Below are 12970 nucleotides of genomic sequence, written 5' to 3' on the forward strand. Positions count from 1 at the left end.
CCCAAAGGTGTTCTATAGGATTCAGGTCAGGATTCCGTGCAGGCCAGTCCATTACAAGGATGTTATTGTCATTTAACCACTTTGCCACAGGCCGTGCATTATGAACAGGTACTCAATCGTGTTGAAAGATGCTATCGCCATCCCCGAATTGCTCTTCAACTGTGGGAAGCAAGAAGGTGCTTAAAACATCAATGAAGGCCTGTGCTCTGATAGTGCCACAGAAAACAACAAGGAGTGCAAGCCTCCTCCATGAAAAACATAACCACACCATAACACCACCACCTTCGAATTTTACTGTTGGCACTACACACACTGTCAGATGAAGTCCACCGGGCATTCACCATACCCTGCCATCGGATTGCCACATTGCGTTCCGTGATTCATCACTCCACACAACGTTTTTCCACTGTTCAATCATCCAATGTTTATGCTCCTTACACCAAGCGAGGCGTCATTTGGCAATTACCGGCATGATGTGTGGCTTATGAGCTGCCACTTGACCATGAAATCCAAGTTTTCTCACCTCCAGTCTAACTGTCCAAGTAGCTGCAGAGGATCCTGATGCAGTTTGGAATTCCTGTGTGATGTTCTGAATAGACGTCTGCATATTACACATTATGAACCTCTTCAACTGTCGGCAGTCTCTGTCAGTCAATAGACGAGGTCGACATGTACGGTTTTGTGCTATACATGTCCCTTCACGTTTCCACTTCACTATCACATTGGAAACAGTGGACCTAGGGATGTTTAGGAGGGTGGAAAGCTCGCATACAGACGTATGACACAAGTGACACCCAATCATGTGACCACATTCGAAGTCTGTGAGTTCTGTGGAGCGCTGCAACCCACTCTCTGTCACAATGTATAATGACTACTGAGGCTGCTCATATGGAGTACCTGGCAGTATGTGGCAGCACAATGCACTTAATATGAAAAACATATGTTTTTGGGGGTGTCCAGATACTTTTGATCACATATTGTATCATTTACTATCTTTCCTTGAGATGCTTCTTTGCTCAGCTTGATGTTAATGTTTGAACCATCTGCAGAAAGGTCTAATTCTGCCTTCTGATTCTAATGAACTCTTAAGATGATGAACAAAGAGCAAGAACAGGATGGCCCCATGTTCCAATCTTGTGGAAGGGTCATTGTGATTTCTTCCCATGCAGGTGGTATCTGTACTTGTATTTCTTAAATATCCCAGTGTTCCTGTGTCTTGAATAAGAAAGAACTATGCCAGGCATGTGCGTAGCCACATAACACATAAAATCTTAACTCTGTGATAGAATGTTATGATTAACACAATCAAATGCCTTTGATAAGTCACCAAAGTTCCCAATTGGTGATAGTTCCATCATTTCAAAATTTTATTGCTTGCTCAGGGAACAGCTGCCTCAATAAAGAAGTGCTTTTAAAATCCAGACTGTGATTGATAAAAATCCGATTACTACATAGGACAGCAGCAGTCCACAAGTAACATTCCTTCTCATGTTTGCTGTAGGGAGAAACACTGTAATGAAACTATTGAAAATAAATGTAACTATAATATCAAGCAAAGAAGGTCATTGTTGCGTATTAACAGCTGTTTTCAAGCTCTCCATAGTGAACTCAAGATTATAAGTAATTTACTGTTATGTTTTATTGCTTCTTTCAGAATACAATAAAGAATATTTCAGTATACTGTGTTTTGCTTTTAGGTACGGGAGAGATTATTACGTAAATTCCAAAACACCAGAGCCTGAAAAAAAATCACAGCTACCCAGTAGGCACATGGCAAGAGAACAAACACCAAGAAATAATACATCCCAGGTAAGTGATACTGCACATTTTGCAGTATATGGTCTGGAAAAGCAAATTATGGAAAGAGATATTCACCATGCATCATTACGGTCACGAAGTGCTTCCCCACATTTCAAAATGAATCCTCTCTATGAACCTGACGATCATGCTGAAGCTGCAGGAAAATCTAGTCTAGATAAAATTTCAAGACATAAGGTCAGCAACTCCAGTACTGGACGTCGCTTTTTGGATGCTGAGCGAACAAACCCTCATTCGGAGTCAGGTTACAGTAGTTCTCTGGATTCTCTGGTTGAAAGCCAGTCAGCTTCTCACTCACTCCGGCTTATTCCTCCTAAAGTCCCTCAGGTGGTTGAGAGGACTCTGGAACCTTTATCCAAAATTCGAAGATCTGAAAGCTTCAAGCTGAACAGACCAAGACATGGAGATACTAATATTAGAATGGGAGGGAGCCTCAGAACTCGAAAGTTTAGGGGACATGATTACCTGACATCTCTTTGATCAATAAATAACTGAGTTACAGTTCTGTGCATTAAGCCCTCTAAAGTAGCACAATTAAGCATTCACTATGTATTTTCAGAAACTGATGTGCCCTACCATTCCACTATTTGTTTAATACTATGGCATTTTTATCATCATTGAAGTATGCAACTTCGTAAAGCTTAATTTTTATCATAAATTCTGAAAACCTGTGGTATGTATGATTTTTGTTTGCTGCATATTTTATTAATGAAGAGCTGTTGCAGAATCTCTTGTATTTACTTGTAAATCAGAATGCTGTTGTAATCTGTAACTACTAAAGTGAGTTGTGCATGACATCTGAAATTATCTATTGTAGAATCTGAACTTTGCACTACTGTATCTTGCTTCTCCTGTAGTTCGTGTTGTATGCTTTATTTAAAATCCATTGTTGTATAATTTGCATTACTGAGCACTTACTACTCCATGCATGACTTCCGTTCACTGCAAACACATGCATGCACAAAAACCAATATGTTGTTATTAAAGTGTTTTATCTAGACATAAAAGCTCAACTGAAAATAATTGCAGTACATGTGCAAACTGTTTTACTGTGGCATTGTGTAACAGATACATTATAACTCAATAATGTATTGATTCTTGATCACTTATAATCTGATACTGTACTTTTATGTCAAACACTGTTGTGTAAATAAATTGTACTCTCTAAGAAAATCACAGAGATCCATAGTAAAATATTCTGTTTTCTTTATGCATTTTATGCACCCAAGAAAAAATTTACAATGAGGTGTGTGTGTGTGTGTGTGTGTGTGTGTGTGACAGAGAGAGAGAGAGAGAGAGAGAGAGAGAGAGAGAGAGAGAGAGAGAATTTTCTTCCAAACAAACATATGTTAAGAAATGATACAAAACGGTTTCAATAGCATTTGTAAACAATTTTCCTAAGAATTATTCATTAACTTTCACTTACAGGACATCTCACATTTGTTTCCATAGTTGGATTTTTATATATTGCCTTATGTAGATATACAAGAAGGAATAATATATACTGCAGAATCAATCAGACAAAAGTTACAACTCCTTGTAAGACGGCAAAATATGTTAGCAGAATACCTATGTCAGAACAGTGATGATGATGGTGGCGATGATTGACAGACAGATAAGGATATCTGACAGAGACTCTGTCTGATAATATAAATACCATTGACCAAAACAGAAACAACTGAAACAGTCTGATAGCAGCAAAAATCATAAAACATGGTTCCCTTTCTAGACTTTGGCGTTTCTTTTCATTTATTCACTAAAAGAAATCGATACAAAGTACAAGCGGAGAAGAGCCAGATGTGCAAATGCTGGAGGGATGTAAAGTCACTACAAATCTGTAATCAGAAAAGACAAGGGTATATGGAAAGATTGGAAAATTAGAGTGGTTTAATTTTTAAGATTCAGAGTACTATTAAATGTCCTGTCGACATAGAGTTCATCAGATATGGAGCACAAGCTTGGATTGTGTCAAGGATGGGAAAGGAAATTGGCCATAACCTTTCAAAGTAACCACCCCAGCATTTGCCAGGAGCAATTAAGGGAAATCACGGGAAACCTGAATCGGAATGGCTGGATGCAACTTTACTGCCATTTGCAGTTCATTCTTTTATTCAGCATCCTTACCACTATGTCAGTGTGACATTTATTCACCAGTTACTTACCATCTGTGGTACACATCACTAGCTGCTTGTTCTCATGAGCTAGGCTCTTATGTTCCTTAGACTTGTGTACAGACTTTTACTGTAGCTCTTTTTCTCCTTTATTTTGTGTAGATCCAAAGAAGAAGTCGTCCAAAGATCACCTTGCAAATATAGTAGATATAAGTGTATTAAATTTTTTACAAAGAACATAGCAAACAAAATCTGTCATTGATGTTTTTCTTGTTTTCAGTCTGATTTGGTTTAATGCAGCTCTCAATATTAGTCTATCCTGTGCAAGCCCCTTCATCTCTGAATAACTACTGCAGCCTACATTCATTTTACCTGGCCTACTTTGTTTTGCCTAGGTGTGCCTCCATAATTTTTACCTCCATACTTTCCTCCTTTGCACCTTGCGTAGTATCTACTGGTCCCTTCTCAAACTGTGACATAAATTTCTTTTTTCCTCAGTTTGATTCAGTACCTCCTCATTAGTTGCTTTATCTATTTATCTTACCTTCACACGTTTCAAAAGATCTCTTGTTTTGTGAACTGTTTATCATCTATGCTTCATTTCAATATGAGGCTACACTGTACATTTACAGCACAAAACATTATGACAAACTTTTCTCTCATATAGTGCATAAGAATGTGTCCATAATTTTAATTTTTGCATTATAAATTGTTGATGGTTTCAGTATTCATAGACTTTAGTTGCTCTTATGAATAGAAAGTTTAAATATTTTTGCAACAGTATTGGGTATTACTCTGGTACGCCGCGGAATTTGAATCCGTGCCGGACGTCATGGACGTCAAAGACCCATAGAGGTCTCTGCACCGCAAGCTGCGGTGGCGCACGCCTCCTGGCCCGCTTTTAGTGTGGGGGCGCCACAGTGGAACACATGGTCCCAGCGGCCAATAGCGGTGCCCCTGAGAGTGTACTTAAGCGCCGGCCACTCGCTCATCCAGGCAGTCTAATCTCGCTTACGTCGGTTTACACCTCGCTTGCGCTAGACTGCTTTCTTCCTGGTTCGTGTACGAGTTTGTTTCCTTGTGACTCTTTTGTTCGGTCTTGTCGTATTCATCCTGTCCTACATTGGTCGTATCCATCCTTTTCTGTTGTGTTATTGTTCGCGGGCCTCTCCGCGGGTACCGCTGCACCTTCCATCGGTGCTACCCCGCAACTGTCCTGGTCGCAGTTACAACAATTACCTCAATTTTAGCTCACATCAGTCATTCAGTTCTAAACCTCTGTTGTGAACCCTGAATTTGAACGTGATATATAAGGATGAAAGGTGGTCTTATATGAAAACAAAATGTTTCAAACAAAGTCAGGATTGTTAATAGGCATGTTCCAAAATGATAGTCCTTTGTCCCTAGAACCAATTCATCCACGCAATTATAGTGGGAAGAATCAGAAGCATTGTGACACTTGATATTTCCATATAAACAGCGTTCACAGGAGTGAAAATCATGTCAGTTGCCAGTGAAAATTGTACGAGCAATTCGGAGGATCCCAGAACCTTTAGATTTGTGGTCTAACCCATGTAGACGCCGTACCTCACAGCTGAGCATGTCCCTATTAATATGGCCTGTTGTTAAGCTCCAGTTTTTTGCAAAATTTTAAATTTATAGGAATATATGTGAATCATTTTACATGCTATGTGTATTTTGTTTCCTTGCACCAAACAACAGACTTCATACCAACAACAGACCATTGTCGAGAACCCGTGTTACTTCACATGATACAGCATTATCCGGCAGATACTAGAATACACTTTTGAGTCGTAAACATAAACACATTGATGCAATGATTTATTATGCATCAACCAGAAACATTAGTTTTTCACTGTCATTATACTCAGTTATTTTCAAATGTGGGAGGTTGCAAAGGGACACATTACTACGCATCAAAAATTGAACAACTAGATCAGAGCTGAGATAAACACACAAGAAAGGACGAAGCATCAGTATATTTCAAAATTAGCAGTTCCTTCTTTGGAATAGTGATGCAGAAAGTTAAGGACTGGGATAATGCTAAAGCAGGGAGCAAAAACTCACTAAGAACTTCTCAAGGGCACACCTACGCTTATTGTCAAAAGTGTGATCATATTATGGGGTATCAAGTGAAATTTGTGACGATAGAGAAAATTTTGTTAGAGAGGACGCAGCATGATATCTTGGATGGAGAGTCATTGTCAGATGTTGAAGTAACTTCGGGTGAGCCCCAAGGAAGTGTGTTGGGATCCTTATTGTTCATGTTGTGTATTAATAACATTATAGAGAATACTAATGGTAACCTCAGGCTTTTTGCAGATGATACAGTTATTTATAATGAAGTACTGTCTGAAAGAAGCAGTATAAATATTCAGTTAGATCTTGATAAGATTTCAAAGTGGTGCAGAGATTGGCAACTTGCTTTAAATGTTGTAAAATGTAAAATTTTGGACTGCAGTATCCTGCGACTATAATATCAATGAGTCACTGTTGGAATAGGCTAACATGTACAAGTACCTGGATGTAATACTTTATAGGGATATGAAGTGTAATGATCAAATAGGTTCAGTCATGGGTAAAGCTGATGGTACTTTGCTTACAAATCACTCATGTCACCAATTCTAGAAAATTGCTCAAGTATGTGGGATCTGTACCAAATAGGTCTAACAAGGGATACTGAACATATGCAGAGAAGGGTAGCATGAATGGTCACTTGTTTGTCTGATTCATGGGAAAGGTCAAAGAGATACTGAAGAAACTGAACAGGCAGGCTCCTGAAGATATAAGAAATCTACCCCAAGAGAGCCTACTTAGTTTCAAGACTCTGCTTTAAATGATGACTCTTCAAATATCCTATAAACCCTACGTATTACTCACATATGGATCATGAGGATAAGATTAGAATAATTACAGCCATGCACAGAGGCATTCAAGCAATCATTCTTCCCTTGCTCCACACACAAATGGAATGGGAAGAAATCCTAGCAACTGGTACAACGTGACGTACCCTCTGCCATGCACTTCACAGTGGTTTGCAGAGTATAGATGTGTACTGTATGAGACAGACGTGCTCCAGAGGAACACAGTACAGTTTTCTTTCTCATTTCTACCAGATCTACCCAGACTGCTGCAGTTTCATCAGCTGGCTAGTAGATTTTAATATTTTGTCTTTGAAGTGAATGTTTTTATGATGCTGTACTTCATTACTGCATTTTGCATCTGCTGTATCTATCAAGGAATTATTCACACAACATAAGAAGTGAAAAGTAATTCTTTTCTAGTACTTTAGGCAACCGGTTCAGGCTGTCTGTATCTCACAAAGCACTGAGTCAGTCATTTCCTTACTCTTGAATTTCTTATTTCTGAATTCAAACATTATACTGAGTAAAATGCACACATGCAAATCCAGGCTGCTGTGTACATCAAGAAAAAGTGCTCTTAATATGGTAAGTAATTTAACACTATCTACTTGTAATGCTTTTTCTGTAAAGCTTTGGTAGTATTTTAGGGTTTAAAGTCTTTCTCCTTTGTCCAAACTCCTTGCTGTAAAGTAAATGATGCTATGTTTAGCATGAGCATGACTAACTTTTATCAGTAATAATGCTGCAACACACAGCAGACATTTATTTATTTATTTGTGTTCCATCGATCCTTGATGTTAGTGTTCTCTCTTCCACTTATACCACTAGCAAGACATGTCAAAAGATATCTCACATTTAGTAGATAATCAAAAGGCTAAATTAATAACCACATGCAAAGTAGGTCACAAAAGGTTATTGTTTAAGTAATGATGAAAGTGATGGATTATTAATGAGTTACAAACAGGAGCAGTGAGAATAGGAAATCTATTTCAGTTGTTCAAATATTTTAAGGTCATGTTTAGTCGAATGCATGCAATAGAATATACATAAAAGGAAAAGAATAGCTGTGCTGCTGCTTCTGGTATGGCAGGATTACTTGGAAAGAAACAGGAATTCATTTTTCAGATATGAATGAATTAAGACTATCACAGTATTGCAAACATGTGCAACAGTATGAAACTATGTGGTGTATATTCATTATTCAAAGTTGTATTTAGTTTCACATGTCAAATTATGGTCTCATGTTAATTAACTTCTGAATCTTTGTATTTAAATACTTTATTTTATTTTTTTCATTCATAAAGTTTCTCACCTGATAGGGACAAACTGTATCATACTTCCTGTTTAAATGTAGCCTGTCACAAGTCTGTTACTGGGAATGAGGATACATTTTGGGAGACACTATACATTACACTGCACTAATCCTTAAGATTCTTCATTATGATGAACTATCCAGTATGAATGTTTAACTCTACTGGTATATTTCCTTGTAACTTACAAACGTGTTAGTCGCAAAGGAGCCGTTCAAAATGCTGACTAATAAAAGAGGTGGTGGTGTTTTTAACCTGTGTAATAACGTATACAGCTGTAAGTGTAGAATTACCATACTGTAGAAACTAAAAATTAAGCCACACTTATTTGCATCTTTGATACTCTTACAGTATCTTCTACCTTAACATAATATTATAATATTATGTTTCCTGCCTAGCAGAAAAAAAAACAGAGGAACAAAGACTTCCAGATGTCACATGCCTATTCTGTGGCTTCCAAGATAATGCACACCAGTTAAAGCAGCCAAAGAGCTTTTATACAACTAGCAGTCAAAAAATCGGTTATACTGTCAAACATTTTAATAGATTTGACAACCATCTTCGTAATGAGAACTAATTTGTTACATTAAAATGTGTGGTAATTCTACAAAATTATATATGGGTCTTGAATTACTAATAACACAATTTAAATGTGTGTATTTATTAGTTTTTCAGTTTCCATAGTTGTAACTATATGCAGGTTTCTCATTATCCTTATCAGATGAAGAACAGTAAAATTATAGCAGTTAAGTAATATTGGTTCACTGTATGAACCATATCACAAGGAATGAATCTCCACACAAGTCTTACGCTTGTTTGACTTTGGTGGAGTTAATGAATTACTTATTATCTCTTGTGAAGTTGGTACAGGAAACTGACCTGCAGATTTAACCCCCTTTCATTTGAGACAGAACTGGCCAAATAAAAAAAAAATAAATAAATAAACAAAAATAAATAAAAAAGTGTAATTCTATCCAGTTTGCATTTTTCATCATTTCTTACTATTTATGAGTGAGGGGATGTGACCTGTTTTTCAGAAAAATAATTACTCCATTCTCTGTTTTAGTTTTATATAATCTATCACAGATGACATGAAGTAAATCAAGTGCAAAGATTCAGTTTTATGCCAAATATTTGCTTGTTAAGTAATAAATGGATGACTATCATAGTATGCTTAATTTGATTCTAGGTCAACAACGTTAGCATTGCTCAAGTTCGTGAACCCATTTCTGAAACAAAGAAGGCGCTTGAAGCACAGTGTGAGACTAACAACACAGCAATGGAAACTTCTGTATGTATTTTTCCACATAATTCTTTGTTGGTTGTAGTTCAATAAAACACTGCTGCTTTACGTTAATCAGGGACTGATGATCCTGCTGTTTAGTCCCTTTACTCTCCAAATCAACCAACCTTTACGTTAATCAACAGTGAAATTTACAGATATTCAGCAGACATTTGCAGCAGCTGGAGTGGAACAAAGCGTATCAGGTTCAAAATGCCAATGATAAATTTAATTTTGAATTTGTTGCCCTGTTTGAAGCTATATTTCCTAAGAGAATGTCAAAAAGTAACAAACTTAGTGATTGCTCAAGACAGTGGCTCACTAAAGGAGTCAAAACATCCTGTAAATCTTTTACTTCTCAGAAATTCCAATAAACCTTGGGCCACAGAGCACTACACATTACAGTATAGAATGCTAAATAATGTGATTTAAAAATCCAAGAGCATGTTCATCAGATCCAAATAATAAAATATAAGCAATTGGGAAGGTGTTAAAAAGGCGGACATGCAAAAGTTCGGAGTATATATGCAGTATCAAAGTTAGTTATAACAGCAGTGTGGTAGAAAAAGATGAAATAGTTGCCAGTATCTTCAACAACCATTTTTTGATAGTACAACAACCATTTTTGGACAGTGGCTGATCAGACTGGTTGTAAATGGTCTATGGTTGAAGCCCTGAACATTCTATAAAATCAGTACAGATCAAAATTAGCCAGCCAAATACCTGTGCCCCGTATCACAACAGAAATGATTAAGAAATGAATAAAATAAATGGAAAACAAAAATGTCACTGATGTGGACAATATAACAATCAATGTGTATGTAAATTTATTCTTAAAGTTCATTGTCACATATTGAATGAGTCTCTGAATCAAGGTACTGTCTCTATAACTCAAACATACAACTGACACACCACTCTTCAAAAAGGATGATAAATCTGAGATTTCCAAATATCAGCGAGTTAAACTGCCAACAAGTCTTCCTAAAGTTCTGGATAAGCTTATGTACAAGAGGATTATGGATCATGGTAATAAACACAATATTCTTAATAAAAGTCACTTTGGGTTCCAGAAGTGTAATTTGGAAGTTTTTGCCATTTGTTCAATTGCATCTGTAAATAATCAAAGCTGCATATCTACATCTACATGGATACTCTTCAAATCACATTTAAGTGCCTGGCAGAGGGTTTATTGAGCCACCTTCACAATTCTCTATTATTCCAATCTTGTATAGCACGCGGAAAGAACGAACACCTATGTCTTTCCCTGATTTTATCATGGGTTGTTTCTCCCTACGTAGGTCAGTGTCAAAAAAATATTTTCCCATTCAGAGGAGAAAGTTGGTGATTAGAATTTCGTGAGGAGATTTCGCCGCAACAAAAAATGCCTTTGTTTTAATGATGTCCACCTCAAATCCTGTATTGTTTCAGTGACACTCTCCCCCCTATTTCACAATAATACAAAACGTGCTGCCCTTCTCTGAACTTTTTCAGTGTACTCCGTCAATCCTATCTGCTAAAGGTCCCACACCACACAGCTGTATTCTAAAAGAGGACGGACAAGCTTAGTGTAGGCAGTCTCCTTAGTAGATCTGTTACATTTTCAAAGTACCCTGCCAATAAAACGCAGTCTTTGGTTAGCCTTCCCCATAACATTTTCTGTGTGTTCCTTCCAATTTAAGTTGTTCATAATTTTAATTCCTAGGTATTTAGTTGAATTTACGGCCTTTGGATTTGGCTGATTTATCGTGTAACCGAAGTTTAGCAGATTCCTTTTAGCACTCATGTGGATGACCTAACTTTTCATTATTTAGGGTCAACTGCCTAAAAACATTCTTAGTTTGTAAAACCGAACTGACCTATAAAATCCCTGAAAATCATCATCTGAACTTGCTTTCTTTCTGAGATATTTTGGTTTGCATACTAAGTCATTACGCTTCATAAACCTATTGTACCAACCAACTCTACCTTTGCAAATTTCCATTTACAAACTTATGGCATATGGCATCATATTCTGGAGAAACCAGTCACTTGCATATAAAGTCCTTGTGGCACAGAAGAGGGTCCTCAGAATTATGAGTAGATGCTCTTACAGAAATTTATTCCAACTGTCAGGGATCCTCACCATGCGATGCCAATACATTTTCTCACTTCCGTGATTTGTCACAAAAAATCATACAATTTAGAAAAGACACAGTACGTATTGTGATACAAGAAAAAAACATGACCATCACAAAGATAAAATAAATCTGAACACAGCACAGAAGGGAGTACATTATTGAAGCATAAAGGTATACAATAAAATTGCAGAAGTAGCTAACATTTTATCTTTTGGATAGCTCCTTCTAGTTTTTACAGAAAATTTCTGACTATGTGTAATACTTTGTGAACTGCATTTAATTTTAAAACCTGACTGTAGCACTGGAGTCTCACTTTTTAACAGGACACTATATACAAGCTATATGAATTACAGTGACTATTATTACTGCAATTATTTGAGTTGTTTTCTGCACACACACTTTTCATGTATTATGATTTGGATTTTAAGTCCCGTGTTCCTTTTACATATGGCTATATGGTTTCAGAAAAGGACACACACACACACACACACACACACACACACACACACACACACACACACACGTACAGTTGTTCACACATGCAAACACCTCACACACACATACATGACTGCCATCACCGGGAGTCATGTTCATAAGGTGTGTTTGCTTGTGTGAATGAATGTGTGTGTATTTCTTTTCTGAGGAAAGCTTTGGCCAAAGGCTAAATGTGTGACATTCTTTTCGATGTGCCTTTCTGCAACTCAATGTGTCATCTTTCGGTGACAGTAGCAATCTATCTTTTTTCTTATGTTGTTGACATTCCAATCTTTAATTGTCATTGTTTAAAACTAAAGGCTGTCAGTTCAATTAAGTACTTAGGGAATACAATTATGAATAACTTAAACTGGAAGATTCACACAGATGATGTTGTGGGGGAAGTAAAACAGTTGAACATTTAGCAGTTGCAACAGATCTACTAAATGGACTGCCTACACTATGCTTGTCCGATCTCTTCTAGAGTACTGCTGCATGGTATGGGATCCATATCATATAGGATTGATGAAGGACATCACAGATATGATACACAAGTTGAGGTGAAGTTATTAAAACAAAGGCATATTTTATTGTGGTGAGAGCTTTTCAAAATATCAATCACCAACTTTCTCCCCTCGTGCGTTGTTCAAATGTTGAACAGTAGAGAAAGAGCTCGGAGGTGGTTCAATCAACCCTCTGCAAGGCACTTACTTATGAATTGCAGAGTAGTCTTGTTTGTAGATGTAGATGAAGTAATGAGGGATGGTGCAAAAGCATGAAAAGGGAGGAAACCAGATGTGCCCTTTCAAAGGAACAATCCTAGAATTTGTTTTAAACAATTTAGGAAAGTCACAGAAAACCTAAATCTAGATGGTCACACAGAGATTTGAACCACTCTACTCCCAAGTTGGGAGTCCAGTGTTTCACCACCGCACCATCTCGCTGGCTGGCATCATCGGATACCAGGTCTAAG

At 37.2% G+C, this 12970-nt stretch overlaps 1 protein-coding gene and 1 long non-coding RNA gene across 5 annotated transcripts in view; one reads left to right on the forward strand and one right to left on the reverse strand.

The window, feature by feature from the left end:
* Nucleotides 1-12970, forward strand: part of LOC124799283 — a 746007-nt gene that overhangs the window by 710794 nt on the left and 22243 nt on the right. For all 4 annotated transcript variants that reach the window (XM_047262858.1, XM_047262862.1, XM_047262859.1 and 1 more), the window contains 2 exons: nt 1698-1809; nt 9314-9415. In XM_047262858.1, coding sequence (XP_047118814.1) covers nt 1698-1809; nt 9314-9415 — 214 coding nt within the window. The remainder of the gene's footprint in view (nt 1-1697; nt 1810-9313; nt 9416-12970) is intronic.
* LOC124799284 overlaps nt 1-12970 on the reverse strand; it is a 45519-nt gene that overhangs the window by 10722 nt on the left and 21827 nt on the right. The gene's annotated exons all lie outside the window — the stretch shown is intronic.

Source organism: Schistocerca piceifrons, chromosome 5, assembly GCF_021461385.2.
Source record: "Schistocerca piceifrons isolate TAMUIC-IGC-003096 chromosome 5, iqSchPice1.1, whole genome shotgun sequence".
Classification (NCBI taxonomy): domain Eukaryota; kingdom Metazoa; phylum Arthropoda; class Insecta; order Orthoptera; family Acrididae; genus Schistocerca; species Schistocerca piceifrons.